Source organism: Anopheles cruzii, chromosome X (genome assembly GCF_943734635.1).
Source record: "Anopheles cruzii chromosome X, idAnoCruzAS_RS32_06, whole genome shotgun sequence".
Lineage (NCBI taxonomy): Eukaryota > Metazoa > Arthropoda > Insecta > Diptera > Culicidae > Anopheles > Anopheles cruzii.
Window position 1 is genome coordinate 7,996,308 of NC_069143.1, and position 14,284 is coordinate 8,010,591.

The following is a 14,284-nucleotide window of genomic DNA, read 5'->3' on the forward strand; positions in this document are numbered from 1 at the left end:
TCTCACAGACACTGGCTGGGCATTGCAAACGGTGCACCAAACACGAGTTCCTAGCTCAAGGCTTATCCCATTAAAAGCCCACTTCACGTTAGCCGGGCCCCCGATCTTAGCAACTTACGCTTATTGGGCAACCAAATACTGGTCGGACCTAGTGAAGATAAAACCGTTAAAGAATTGGGACTTGGGACATTTTGACAGGTTTTTTGACGAACCACGAACTCTCCGAGCATCGAAAAGACCCGAAGGGCTATCCGACGTTTGAAGAACTGACTAGTTACAAGACTGGTGCGAATGACCTTGGACCAAGACCCTGAACCATGTCCATCCACCTACACAAGCCAGGTAAAGCTGGATGCCAAGCTCTCCAATGGACCTTCGCTAATGGAACGGACTAGTCTAGATTAGACGGCCATCCGGGACTTTGGAGTGGAGAGCTCAGGGATCGTCTACTTCAAGTTCTTCCAAGACCCTCCAGGCCAATGCTGATGACATAGACCCGTCCAAGATCCGCCCAAGAGGAAGATACTCAGATTGATCTGGCTGGACGAGCTGCCTGGGATGACGTGGTTGTAGTTGCCGGAAGTAATTAAATGAGTTGACCTTCGAACTTGCGTCATCAAGTTGGAGCTGTTTCAATGATAACAGTTAGAAGTATATGACAAAGTATGAAAATTAAATCATCTAATATATTTCGCCATCTATGGAATCGCCACCAGCCGAGGGCTAGCTGCGTTGCGAACGGGAAAGAACCGATTGACGACGTAGCGACTTTGTTGGTGCCCTGTTTGGAAGTAGCCGGAAGTAGCAAGGCAATAAAGTGCACTCGCTCGCGTTTATGACCGATTAGTTTGTTGCACACGGCGAATCATGACGACATCATGAGGCTATCGGACGGAGCAGCACACACACACACATACACACAGCCACGCGAAACCTAAAATATTCAAAGGAAGAAATGTGAAGTATGGTCCACAGAGTCAAGAAACGAAAAGAATTTAGTACCGTGGCGGGCGGGGTTGGCAGGTAACGTGTACCTCCTCTGATAGCCCCCCCCCCCCCCCCCTCTATTGGTCCGGCTACCAGCCCCCCGCACCCCACCTGGTATTAAACCTGACGGCAGTTGACGGACGGTGCCCGGTTTTTTGAATCCCGGCCAACTTTTGATGGGCTTGGGAAACTTGGGAAAGCCCCGGCCACTTCGATCAACAAGATGTCGATCAACGTCCCGTCAAGCGCAACTCTGCCCCCTACCTCCCTCCCACACCCCCATCGCGGCGTTTTCGGCGTGGTCCGAGTTTCGAAGGGCTACTTTGTGGGGAAACTTTTTACTTGCTTTAAATTTCCAATGGGAGATTAACATTGGGGGTGGAGGTGGGGGTGCGCAGTCTCAACTGTCAAAGAACCTTGCGGGTGGCTGAATAATTACCTCGACCCCACTGGGCCTCGCTCTCTGCCACACTCGGTCCCAGGACATTTCGACGCCCCCCCCCCCAACATCGCAAACATTGCAAAACATCCAAAAGTCGCCCAACACACACACACCAAAAAAAACTGCACTGGGGGTGGGGGAAGAAATAACAACAAACTACAACAACTGGCGGAAGGCTTGAGGACCTCTCCCCCTCGGGGCAAGGACCTCGGGCGATTTCGAAGGAAACCGAAACCATCAATCAACGGTGTACGGTGGTACCTTGTGGTCACACACACACACACACACACACACACACGCGCCTCGAGCAAACCACTCTAGGACCTCCCTCTCCCCAACCTCCCCCCTCCCATACTCACGACCTTTCCCCATCCTTACTCCGAATACGGGACGGCAAAGCCACCGCAAAGCGATTGTTGATGCTTCGTCTTCGGCCTTCTTGCGGTCCTTCGGCCCTTTTTCGATCGGATCTCGGAGGACACGAATCCTGTCCCGGGGCCTGGCTGGCTGGCTGGCTGGCCTCCGACCGTATCGTGTCGCGCGTTGCCGCGTAATGAAAGACTTCAAGAGACCCAAAGACGGGAAACGTCCGGTCGCGCTCGACCCACCCACCGGGCTCACCCACCGGTGACTTCTGTTCGCTACTCTCATTTTATCTATCTCTTTCACTCTCACTTTCTCTCACTTTCTCACTTTCTCACTATCTCTCTCTCTTTCTCTCTTTTGCACAGCAATAACGACGGTCAGCTGGGAAGAGTGGTGGACGTACGATGGCATTTCCGGTAAGTAGCCTCGGTTCTCGCTCACCTGTTCCATTTCCCACGCCAGTAGCTAGGTGGGTGTGGGGTGAAGGGGGGGGGGGGGGCTGGTTGAAGGGGTGGCAGGGTGACCCAAAGGTTCCCCGTTGACAGATGTTCACCGGTGGCCGAGCCGACCCCGGCGCCCTCGGGTTTGTTTGGTGGGAAAAATCGCGTGGAAAATTGCGCGAACGAAACGCGCCCAAAAAGGACGAACTCCTCCACGTTTCTCTCTCTCTCTCTCTCTCTGTCTATCGCTTTCTCTCTCTCTCTCTCTCTCTTGTTCTATCCGTTTCCCATACTAAAGGAGGTTGGTAGATGATTTACCCTTCTGGTGGGTTGGAAGCATTTACCCAACTCGCTTGGGAGTTGGGTGGCATTGACACACACACACACACACACCCACAGGATGCTGGCCGGGTCATCTGGGGGAGTCGGGTCGAGCATCTGATTGTTTTCTCACAATTAATTTTAATAATGAATAGGATGAGCTCAGCGCCTTTTGCGGTCCGTTTTATGTCCTCATCCTAAGCTTAGATGCTCAGCTTGGCTGTGAGGCTTGGAAGGTGTGGAGGTGCGTTCACCATTTCTCTACCCCCCCCCCCCCCCCCCTAACCCCTACTCCTGCCCGGTCCGATGCGGATTCACGTCCGCGGTCCGAGGATCAGGTGAATCCAGGCGGCCAGCCGACCGACCGACCGGGTTCGTTCGTTTGGAATGGCGGCCGTCAAACGAAGTTCACGGACCTGTGTGTGTGTTTGTGTGTGTGTGCGGCATAAACACACACGTCACACACTAAAGGCCCTAAAGCTGTGAAAATTAGATGTAAAAAATGAACCTCGAAACGAACCGAAGCAGCCGGGTCGGCCATAAACGGAACCCCTGGGCCCTATTTTCGGCTAGAACGCCCACGCACACACACATGCAGCAGCACATACGAAACACAAAAAAAAACAAATAGAAAAACCCCGCCACTTATTGGCCGTGACCGTTCCCGTGTCGAACGTCTGACTTCGAATTCCGTGGAGCATCATGGAGGTAATGAATTTTAAATTAAGAAACCGGCGGCCGCCGGCGGCAAATGGCGAACGTTTACCGGCCGACGAGCAAGCTTCCGGTGTCAGTTTGGAGCGGCCTCGTCTGTGAGTGTGAGTCAATGAGTGGTAAAGTTTAAGGGGTTCTACAAGCTTACCATTAGATGCTTTGAAGTTCCATATGTAATCTTTTCTAACCGAATAAGAATAGGTAGGTAACAAAATGGTTTTGATAAAAATGGCTGGCTCACTAAGCTGAGTGGCAGCATCATTTTATACACGTGATGAAATCTACGGCACATAACATTTAACGGCCAGGACTGTCGCAATTTAGTAGAGTACCTCCGTCGAAGTCAAGAATGAGAAACTCCTGCTGTTATACGTATCGTGGGAGCCCCTGCAACGAAGTAGCATTGAACGCATCCACGTCCAGAGTCCAGAGATTCGGGGGTCCAGAAGTAGGAGAAGGGCCTTGTCGGGTGCGACAAGGTGCGAGGAGCTGGGCTCTCAGGTCGATCTTTGTCATTGCAAATCGTGCGAACTTCCGTTCGAAGCTTTCAAAGCGATTAGTCAGTCGACGCGGAGCACCAGACAACAGGGGCGCGTCTCGGACAGACAAACTCCAGGGGTTTGATTTTTTAAAACTCGTTCGGTATCACTCGCTTGCAGCAGTTGGCTTTAGCAGTGGACATTTGCTTCCAGAAAACAAAAGACGTAGTCTTAGCTGGATCATAAATTCGAATCTCTGGACAATTTCAGAGCCATTCGGGGAAATTATTCTTGATGGACATGGTTCTGACAAAGTGGGTCCAAGTGGTGGACTAAAAACAGTAATTCCAAAAAGGCTTCAAGGCGTATAGGTACAGAATCTTGCATTAGACAGTAGGTATACCAAACGGTGTGTTACTACGGTCAAGCAGTACTTCCCAAGATCCTCTGGTGTTATTGTGGACCAGAGATTCCTATAGGTACAATGACTTCTTCCATCAGGTTCAAGTAAATTATCGAGTCCACACGACCTTGAAGACTTGAACTTCCCAGTTCCATGTGCAGAAATGCGTCCCCAGACCATAATGTAACACTCAATCCAGGGCACTTATTTCCCAAAACGAAGAAGGCTTAGACGAAGAAGAACTACAGCTTATAGCCTCAGAATACATCACATTGCGTGAGATTTTACACCAAACCGCAATTTTTACGTTACGCAAGTTACACAAAACCAGTATCCTTACTCTTCTATCTATCCTTACTATCACCACTTAGTGACCCATCGAACATGTATGTGTGTGTGAGAGAGAGAGAGAGAGAAAGAAAGAGAGGAATGGGAAACGGAATCACACCGCTAGGAGCACCCTTCACCGGAAAATGAAGAGAAAAAACGTAAAAAAGGACTGCACCTCGCTCGGGACTGGCGTGGGGAGGCGTAAATGAAGTGAGCATTAGTGAGCATAAACATAATCAACTGAAGAACAGATTCCGGACGCCGGACTGAGTGATGTTCGGGGCTGGCTGGCTGGCGAACCCATTTTGTGGTCTACTCGTAAGCTGGCGATGATGATCGAAATCGGTGGCGAATGTTCGCCCGTTATGTTGTGGCAGCAGCATTCTTGAGTTGTACCTGTTATTCTTGCTCTTCCTTTTCTTCTTCTTCTTCTCGTTTCTGTTGTTGTTCGTTTCCTACTGTCATTACTATGCAACACCCAGCCCAGCCCACAGAAGGTGGAATTAAATTGAATGAGAATTTTCCACATTCTCTACGCTTTGATGGGTGCTGTTTTTATGCTCTCCAGGATCCAGCGACCCGAGCGAGCTCAGTCGAGCATAAAATTATGATAAGCTCCGCCCATACCATCCGCCGCCCCGCCACCTCGCACAGGATGGAAAATGGTGCGAAACGCTCGTGAACTCCGGGGGGGGGGATGGCGCCAATTACGATGATGGGTGTTTTGCTGGTTGTTAAATTGATGGTGAGACTGTTTCGTTTCCCTTCTCGCCGCGGGTGCCGGATGCTGGCCGGCTGCTGTTTGTATACCCCGGTACCCGTTTTTTTTTTTTGTTCGTTTCTTTGGCCCGCTTAGCCACCGGCGTCTATTGTTTTGTTTATTAATAAACATCTCCAAAACGCTCGTCGGAGTCGGGCGTGGGGCGATAAAATTGTAGAACTTCAAGCGGAACATATGCGATTACGGTGCTTATAACCAACCCAACCCACCCAACCCCCGGGGATATTATCCCCGCCCTGGCCACGGAACAATGGCGTGAAAAGCAAACCCTCAGAAATGCGGTGACGGGTCGACAGTGATTAATTTTCAGCACCGAAGAGCAGCCGATAGAGCCGTCGAAGAGGCCCAAAGTGTCACGAACCTTTCCACATTTCCGCTTCCGGTTTCCGCCTCCGCCCGCCTCCGTCCGTCCAATTTGTTTCCGACCGTTCCGGACGCGCGCACCGCCGGAACCGGAAATGGACCGTTTTTCTTACCGGCCCTCTCGGATTTTTTTCGCTTCTGCCGCACGCACGGGAGTTGCGTGAAGTGGAAATAGTTTAACCCCCTTCCCACTCTTTCTTACCACCAACAGCCGCCCTTCCCACCCTCCTTCCCGAGAAGCAGTGCCGGGCATAATTAATAATTGGAAAAGGCTCACGTTCACGTTCACGGCTGGCTCGCGACCGGGAAACTGTGTCTTTCTTTCTCCATCTCTCTTTCTCGCACTCACTTTCTTGGAAACTCTTTCGACCCATGGGCCCATTCACCCGACCTTCGTGCTCGGTTCAATCCTTTCGCAGCCGCACATCCGAAATGGCAGCCTTTGGGACCGAATGGCAGTTCAAACCCCGAGACCTGAGTTACTTTCCAGCCGCCACCAGGTGCGTTGTCGCTAAGTGTTGACGCTGTTTGTTTGGTGTTGCTTTCAAATGTGAAACACTCTTGGTGGTATTAGTGGCCTGCGCACCAGAAATCATGATATTTTCTGTTGCTTTCTGTAACGTTGCGTTTTTACAGGCGGAGTTGATGGCCACACGTCGACCAATGCATCACCACAATCCGGCACGCCGGTCTTATGGCTCATTTTTGGAGCCCGCCCCTATCATGCTTCTGTCAAACTATATTATTTATTTTTACACTGCATATCAGGTCTTCCAGGGAGATGAGAACTTTTTTCAAAGAAATCAAATGTTTATTACATTGAAACGAACCATTTTTTTGTTGTTGTTAAACGTATGTGCCATCGCTAGATATACATTTCTCCTATCTCGCTGCTAATCGTGGATTCCCAGACGAAAGAATTCTTCGCCTTCGCCGAAGCAAACCAATTAGTCCTCCAATTTCGACATCCTCGTAGGAAACGAAATACTGCTCAGCCAATACGAGTCCCATCGATGAAAATTAATGGTATTCGGAAAGAGCCAAGTCTGGTGAATCCAGTGAGGGGCGAGGGGGGGCCGCAGAAATAGCAGCACCCATCCAAATGATTTGATTGTATCCTGAACCAGTTTTACTTTGTATGTAATGGAGGCGCCAGGGCATGGAGGCGCCAGGTGCTCCATGGAGAACCAGAAGACACGGCTTTTTTTTTCATTTTTCGATCAATGCGTGGGTTAAAAATTGATTATTTGTTGTTGTCCAAATTGTGATGCACCACACCTTTCTGTCCCATCAGAAGTCCTTTTTATTAGATCCTCCGACACTCTTTGTTCGTTAAGTTCGTACTGCGATCTTCCAAAAACAAGCCAATCATTTGATGCAATTCTGTAGCAGAAAAATAATTATTTCCGGCAAAACGCCATTTTCAGGCACAAAAGTTGACATGGTCTAAGATTCAAAGGTCTCAAAGGTCATGGTCTTTCAAGGATCGGTTGCAAACGCAATTTCTTTTTCAAGCTGCAATCATTTACCTGATGCGAAAACAAGGTAATGTTGCCAAAAAAGCAAAACTAGGAGGTCCAAATTTACAGCTAGAGCCATCTTTTGAACAGTCCGAATCTCAAGTTTTTGGACAGACCGGGATAGACCGACCGCCGCGAGGTGTTCCACCTTGCACTTGCGTTTTGTTCCGTGCCGCTGCAGATTAACTGCAGCTGCCGACGGTCGACGACGACGACGACGACGGAACACCGACGGTTTGGTTCCGACATTCCATTCCGATGGCGTGCGGTGCGTGGGTCTGTTGCCATTTGTTTCCAACACACACCTCGAATCGAAAGCTACGCTCATTAAAAGCCGCCTTTCCGATTTGCCGAGCCGGAACCGGTAACGCAGGATGTTGCCTGGCAGCGGGCGTAAAATTTCAAATTAATAGCACGAGCGCTTAAAGTCCGCGACCAAAAGGAAAAAAAATGAACCGGCAGCAGCCGGAAACTGAACCCACACACGAACGAAATCGAACGAAATTAGAAAAATAAAGCGCGGTTCCGGCGGGCGGGCTGAACCGGCCTGACAAGTAGTTTGACTTTCGCCGGTTGCCGGGCTCACAACCTTTGGCATTTCCTTTTAATCCTCCCAGTTTCCCGGTCGACCCCGCGCGCGCTAGTAGTGGTCCAGATCGATTTAAGTGGCTGGCTGGCTGGGGGGGTTTCTCTCGCTCTCTGTTTCCCTTCAAGGACTCTTCCCTTTCAAGCCTGGTCGGGGTCGGGTGATCCGTTTCCGGGCTTTTCCCTTCCGGCAGCTCTCAATTTAATGGCGACCCAACGCAGATCGCGGGGCGGCGAATTTCGGGCCGAACTTGAACGGTTTTTAGGAGGCCTGCCCGGGGTCGCGCGACACTTGCTCCCCCCTCCTCCACCAGGTACTCACGAGGAATCAATTTCGCGTCCGTCCGTCCGTCCGTCGGGCGCACCTCACAAAAGCGCTGCCAAACAAAAGCAAAAGCGTAAGAAAAAAACGCAACTCCCGACGAGAGCCCCGGAAAAATAATAAAAACCAATCGGGTCAATAAAAATACTCCCCCCCACCCGGGCCGGTGTATGCAGCGGAAAAACCGCCCTTCGACGCGGCAATCGTCTTAATCACCACATCCGGATCTTGGCTCGCGCCCCGCCCGCCCGACCGACGGAACCCTGGCAAAGCAGAAATTGCACATTATCTTTTATTAAACGCTCGCTCCCGGCCCGCTCCCGGCCGGCTCCCGTTCCTTATTTATGTCGGTTGGAAGGGGGGAAGCGGGGGAAGAGGGTGCGAGGGAAGGAAGGTATACAATCTCCATGCCCTCACGGTCACGGTAAAAACACGGCACTTCCGCGACCCGGCACCCCCGGAAGAGCCTGGCGGGCGCCATTTTGGCCGTAAAATTTGCATTTCAATCATTTTGATGCCGAGCGACCCCACGGGGAGGAGCGATGGTAGGGGCGGGTAGTGGGGCTTCTCCACCCCCACGCTCCACAATCCCCACCCCGGCCCCGCCCTAATTTGCTTTTTCTTTTGCCGGCGAGCGCCGCGGCTCTCTCGGGTGTCTGATGTCCGGTCCGGACCACTTCGCAGGTCCTTAGCGCTTGTTTGTGTGTGAGTGGGTGTGTTGCATTCCACTTTGAGGAATCGGCATCGGCAGGATGGCTGGTGTGGTGTGGAGCGAGGGCACGAAGCGCTAGCGCTAATAAAATGAGTTGGACCCGATCGGATCCGCAATCCATCAATCGCCGAAGCCTGCGGAAGCTCCCGTGGGGGAGGCCCGTGGGGTCCAGGAGGGGGTTCCGCGCGGGGGCTAATTATGCATCGCGCTTCAGCCGGCGCCCAGCTCATCACGGCTGCACATTCCACAAGAACCCGGTCGCGAGGTCCCGGTCAAGAATTCGAACGCGGATTCTCTAGAACAGAACATCCGGGTTTTTTTTTTTTTGGGGAGGGTTTTCATTAGCCGGTGCGAGTAATTAGGAGCGGCAAACGAAGGCAACCCACCCCACGTGCGGTGTCTGGTCTGGATCTGGAGGTAGCGTTTCAAATAGGGACTAGGGACTTTTTGCTCCCAGAAACACTCCCACAGCCCAGATGTAGATTGTACCCGGTTCATGTTGGTGACAGTTCCAGGTTTTGGGAGTGATTTCCAGGAGTCATTCCAGGAGTCTGTGGGAACGGCACAGTACAGACACTGTTCAGCCGAGCAGTTAAGCAGTTCTTTCAGTCCAGTTCTTGCCTCCCCAAAAACGGACGAAATTAATTGGCTCGGCCACAATCAGGCTCGGGCTAATCGAACTGTTATCGAACGGGCGACCGTATCAGTAGCTGAGCTGAGTAATTGGAATTAATAGGGCGCGTCAAACGAGTGAATCCCTGGTGCGCCCAGAGCCGGGATCACCAAGAGTAAGCTGTGGTGGCGTGACGTAACTGACGTGACAGCGAAGAATTACCCGTTATTTACCGCCGTTGGTCACTTACGGTCTGAGCGAGAGGGCGATGAAACTTTTCACTGTTGCCCGTGTGCCTAATTGTAATGAAATGTTTCGAGTACAAGCCGGGTACTGTGATGGTCCAGTTCTTGGTGATTCAGCGCTTCAACGTTCGGCGAAGATTTCATTAGGAGGTGCCAAAGGTGCACGTTTGACTCACGACACGACCGTCACCCGTCGTCGGTCACGCCCCGGCACCCCCGGATTCCCATTGGCGAAAGTCAATTACTTAATCAACCGACGCCACACCGGCAGCACACGGCCTCCGGAACAAGAAGAACCCGAGACCATGAAACCAGAGAACCAAAACAAAAGCACAGCAAGATGAAAACAGAGCCCGGTAAGCCCGGAACAAAAAGTTCCATTCCGTGCTGTGAGTGTGTCGATTCAATTTCTGGAACCTCCCAACAAACAGCGAGTTCGCACACAAGAAAAAAGCAGAAAACGGAAGAACAGAAAGAACAGGAAAAAGAAAGGAGTGGAGTAGTCGAAACCTGGGGGGAGGGGGGGTGCAAACAAAAGTTGCTCCTGCCCCGAAATGGGCAGAAGTCCGTGTCCGACAATCCGTGCACCGAGTCGTCCTGGAGGTGGGGTATGGTGGGTATATCAACATTTTTTTTTTCGGTTCCAAGACCACCACCAACAGTTTTGAGCAAGAGCACACGTGTGGCCGCCCCCGCGTCCACGTGGAATGGAGTTTAAGGTTTTGCTCGGGCCCCCCGGGGGGGTCTGCGGTGGGCTCTGGTCTGGGACACAGACCATGACCATGATCGCGGAGTGTAGGGCGGACGGTGGAGTCAGGTAATACTGGGAAACGGGGCCGGGGCGACCGGGCGACTAAATAATGCCATTATCCCAATCAACTAGCCCACAGGCCACAGGGCCAAAGGGGCGGCCCGCCTGGTTCCCGATTCCCAAGAATTGTTCTCAAGTTCGCCTCGAGGACCACTTTCGGGGCCTCCCTCTCTCGTTTTCCGGGGGAAGGGGGGCTGGTCTTTGCTGTCCGCTGATGTTTTGTTAGCTTGTTAGCTCACTTGGCAGAGACCACTGTGCTGCACGCCCCCAAGCCCAACCGAACAAGCGTAGCGTAGCGTACGACCAAAAAAAGAGGCAAACCATTTTCCCCAAATCATGATCTCGTTAGGGAGGGAACGCTACGCCGACGCCACCCTATCCGGAACTCCCGCGCGCGGCGTATCAGGGGGCGTATCCGTGACAAATGATCGTATACTTGACGAACCTTTCCTTTCCGGGCCCGGGCACCGAGGGCCACAAAGTCAGCATCTTTTGTGTCCCGGGTGTCGCGTCCCAGCCGCCGGGATATGGATGTGTATGTTTGTTTGGAGACGCTAGACGCTGACAGATGGCACCGCACCGTCCTGGATGGTCCACGGCCGTCCTGGAGGTACTCACCGACATTAGTTTTCATTATTCGACCCTGACCAGCACCAGCGTGGGGGGCCACGGGAGGACGCTCCCACTTCGGTCACGTAAGTGCACCTACATGAGTCAGCAGACTTTGGGCCACCTCCGGACCGGACGCTGATTTCTTTCTGGCTTGGCTCGTGGACCCAACGGAGTGCCCAACGAAACGAACAGAAACGACGTGTGGGCACGTTCTTCTCGACGTTCTCGACCATCGCGCTAGACCAGACAAAAGAGTCCGGACAGTGGTCCCCATGGTCAGGCGGATAGAGGGGCCAGGTGGGGTGGGTAAAGTTATGTGGTTAGCCGCTAGCCGCTAAACGATTTATCAAACATTCACGAACGAGTCCAGGTTCGATTTCCGGGGTGCTCTCTGGGTGCAATTCTTCGATTCGCAAGTGCGACCTACGGCCCCGGCGATTACTGTTGTATTCGTTGTTTCCTTACTCTCTCTCTCTCTCTCTTTCTCTTCTTACTCCCCACAGGACCTGCCTTCTGGGGGCTGATCAACCCGGAGTGGTCACTGTGCAACAAGGGCCGCCGGCAGTCACCGGTCAACCTGGAACCGCAGCGGCTCCTGTTCGACCCGAACCTGCGCACCCTCCACATAGACAAGCACCGTGTAGGTATAGTCGGCAGTCGGTCCGCTGGGTGGGGGACACAGCGGGGGAAAAATCTCACCTTCCCTCCCCTTCCTTCCGCCGCCGCCGTCTAGATCAGTGGCACCATCGCCAATACGGGCCACAGTGTCATCTTCACCGCGGACAATGAAACCATTTCGGCCTACGGTACGCCCCAGATACCGGTCAACCTGACCGGGGGGCCACTCTCGTACCGGTACCGGTTCCACGAGATCCACGTCCACTACGGGCTGCACGACCAGTTCGGGTCGGAGCACAGCGTCGAGAGCTACACGTTCCCGGCCGAGATCCAGATCTTCGGCTACAACTCGCAGCTATACGCCAACTTCAGCGATGCCCTCTACCGGGCTCAGGGCATCGTCGGCGTCGCGATACTGCTACAGCTGGGTGACCTGTCCAACCCGGAGCTTCGGATGCTGACCGACCAGCTGGAGCGGATCCGGTACGGGGGCGACGAGTCGCCGGTCCGGCGCATCTCGGTGCGTGACCTGCTGCCCGACACCGAGCACTACATGACGTACGAGGGCTCGACGACGGCACCGGCCTGCCACGAGACCGTCACCTGGCTCGTGATGAACAAACCGATCTACATCACCAAGCAGCAGGTGGGTTTCCGGTTCCTAGTCCAGTCCAGTCCAGGTAGTCCAGGGGCGCGCGGTCTAGAGCACCGGTCTAACCTGATTCTCCAACTACTACAGCTCCACGCACTCCGGAGGCTGATGCAGGGCGGACCGGACCATCCGAAGGCACCGCTCGGCAACAACTTCCGGCCGCCGCAGCCCCTGCTGCACCGCCCGGTGCGGACCAACATTGACTTTCGAAACAAACAGGAAAAGGGGGGTAAAATATGTCCAACTATGTACAAGGACGTTCACTATAAAGGTAAGGTCCGCGCAGACGTGCTCGTACGGTGTTCCATACAAGTGTTCGGGGGTTTTCGGGGGAAACTTGACGCGATTACTTGACTCAAACTTCATTCTGGAAATTGTAAACCCCGGTTTGGTGGTCAAAACTTCAACATTTACGAAATCGGGACGCGCTAGAGAGTTCTGACTTGCTGTCAAAAGTGTCAAACTGAAAAAATAAAATTTTAAGTAGGAGCCGGCGTCAACGCTGTCGCTGACTACCGAGAAATGTTTGGCTGACCTTGGACAACATTTGGTTTGGCAACAGCGGACGCCCCGTTCTTCGGAATCCTGAGCGCACTTGATGGATCACCCTACAGCAGCAGTTCTACAACATCTGGCCTAGCTCTCATCTGATGGTTCGATCGTTTTTTTTCCTTCCCATTCTCGTCTCTCCAACCTGACAGCTAATAGCTGGAAACACAACTGAGCGAAAGCGACGCAGGATGCAGCTACTGGGGTACGGCTACGACGCCGACGACGGCGACGGACCTGACCCGGACGGCGAAGAACCTGACGGCGATAGTCTAGTCGTGTTCAGACCGTAACCGCGCGTTATGAGTGTGTGTGTGTGTGTGTGTGGATCGACTGTAGTTCGCCAGCAATCAGCTGTTTCTAGGTCTAGCCACCTGGCTGGCTGGTTACCTGGAAACCGGCCCGTCGAAGTATTCCTCGTTTGCTTTTGTTGTTGTCACCGTGGTTCGTTATTAACTAATCATTGGAGAAGTTGGGAAGTCAGGACTTGAGGTGGGACCGTAGTGGTGGTGGGTGCTGGTGATGCCCACTTGTATACCTAACCCCCCCCCCCCCCGCGTACCTCACCCCCACACCGACTCCCGTGAACGTGGACCAGAGTGAGTGGTTCAGTCTTGGTTCTTCTGGAAATTTCTGTGTGGACCAGAACACCGGACCCCGGACTACTCGGACGATGCAACTGGTTACTCGCCGGCACCTCTAGCTTCCCGTCGGTTCCCGTCCCCTGCCGTTCATCGAGGAAGTGCTGCCAACAAAGTTTTGCCATTCGAACCAGAGAAGGTCCTGGGAGCGTGGAGCGTGGGATATCCAGGAGCGTTTCGTTGTGTGGCAACAAAGTAAAGCGGAGAAACTCAACCAAAGCTGATTAGCAGGAGTGAGACAGGACAGGAAAGTGGGGCGGGCGGGGGGCGCGGGGGAAGAAAAATCAAAACAGAGAGAGGGCGAAAAGGGCGAGAGAAAGAGAGAGAGAAAGAGCACTTGTTAAAGAAACAATGTGGGCAGAGGCACAAACAGAGCAACCGAAGCAAACCCGAACCCGAAAGCGTACATGCGAAGCGTAATGTGTTCAAGTCCGTGGCCGAGAAAGGACGCGCAACTTCCCAGTGATCGAGCCCAGAATGCAACCGGAAGCAAGCAAGAAAGTGTAGCGAACGAACGGAAGCAAGAAAGAGTAGCAAAACGAACGCTGGAACCGTGGAGTAAACAAAGAACTTGAAGCGCATCAAGAACGGCACCGCAGGGAAAAGTTGCATCTTCCGTTCTCTCGGGAGCAACGACGACGACGGCGGCCCGGGACGAAGCGGCCCGAAGCGGGAGCGGGAACACAAGGTACACAAACTATATTACTCCCGTCACTCAACCTCCCTTTCCACTTCTCCCCTTCCGCACCCTTCCTCTCCCTACGAGTGTGTTTATTGC

General features: G+C 53.0%; 1 protein-coding gene across 1 annotated transcript; it reads left to right on the forward strand.

The window, feature by feature from the left end:
- The first annotated feature begins 317 nt into the window (after nt 1-317).
- On the forward strand, nt 318-13,040 carry LOC128278881 (carbonic anhydrase-related protein 10). The gene is made up of 7 exons (XM_053017611.1): nt 318-342; nt 1,829-1,861; nt 2,158-2,211; nt 11,550-11,686; nt 11,780-12,310; nt 12,404-12,587; nt 13,018-13,040. Exons 1-7 carry the CDS (start codon nt 318-320, stop codon nt 13,038-13,040), a joined length of 987 nt encoding a protein of 328 aa, XP_052873571.1.
- The last annotated feature ends 1,244 nt before the right edge of the window (nt 13,041-14,284 follow it).

Bases quoted from the DNA above. Each gene is read 5' to 3' on its own strand.
- LOC128278881 (XM_053017611.1), top strand. From the start codon at position 318: ATGTCCATCCACCTACACAAGCCAG. The intron at 11,687-11,779 runs GTAGGTATAGTC...GCCGCCGTCTAG, and splicing joins TCCACATAGACAAGCACCGT to ATCAGTGGCACCATCGCCAA. The intron at 12,311-12,403 runs GTGGGTTTCCGG...CAACTACTACAG, and splicing joins TCTACATCACCAAGCAGCAG to CTCCACGCACTCCGGAGGCT.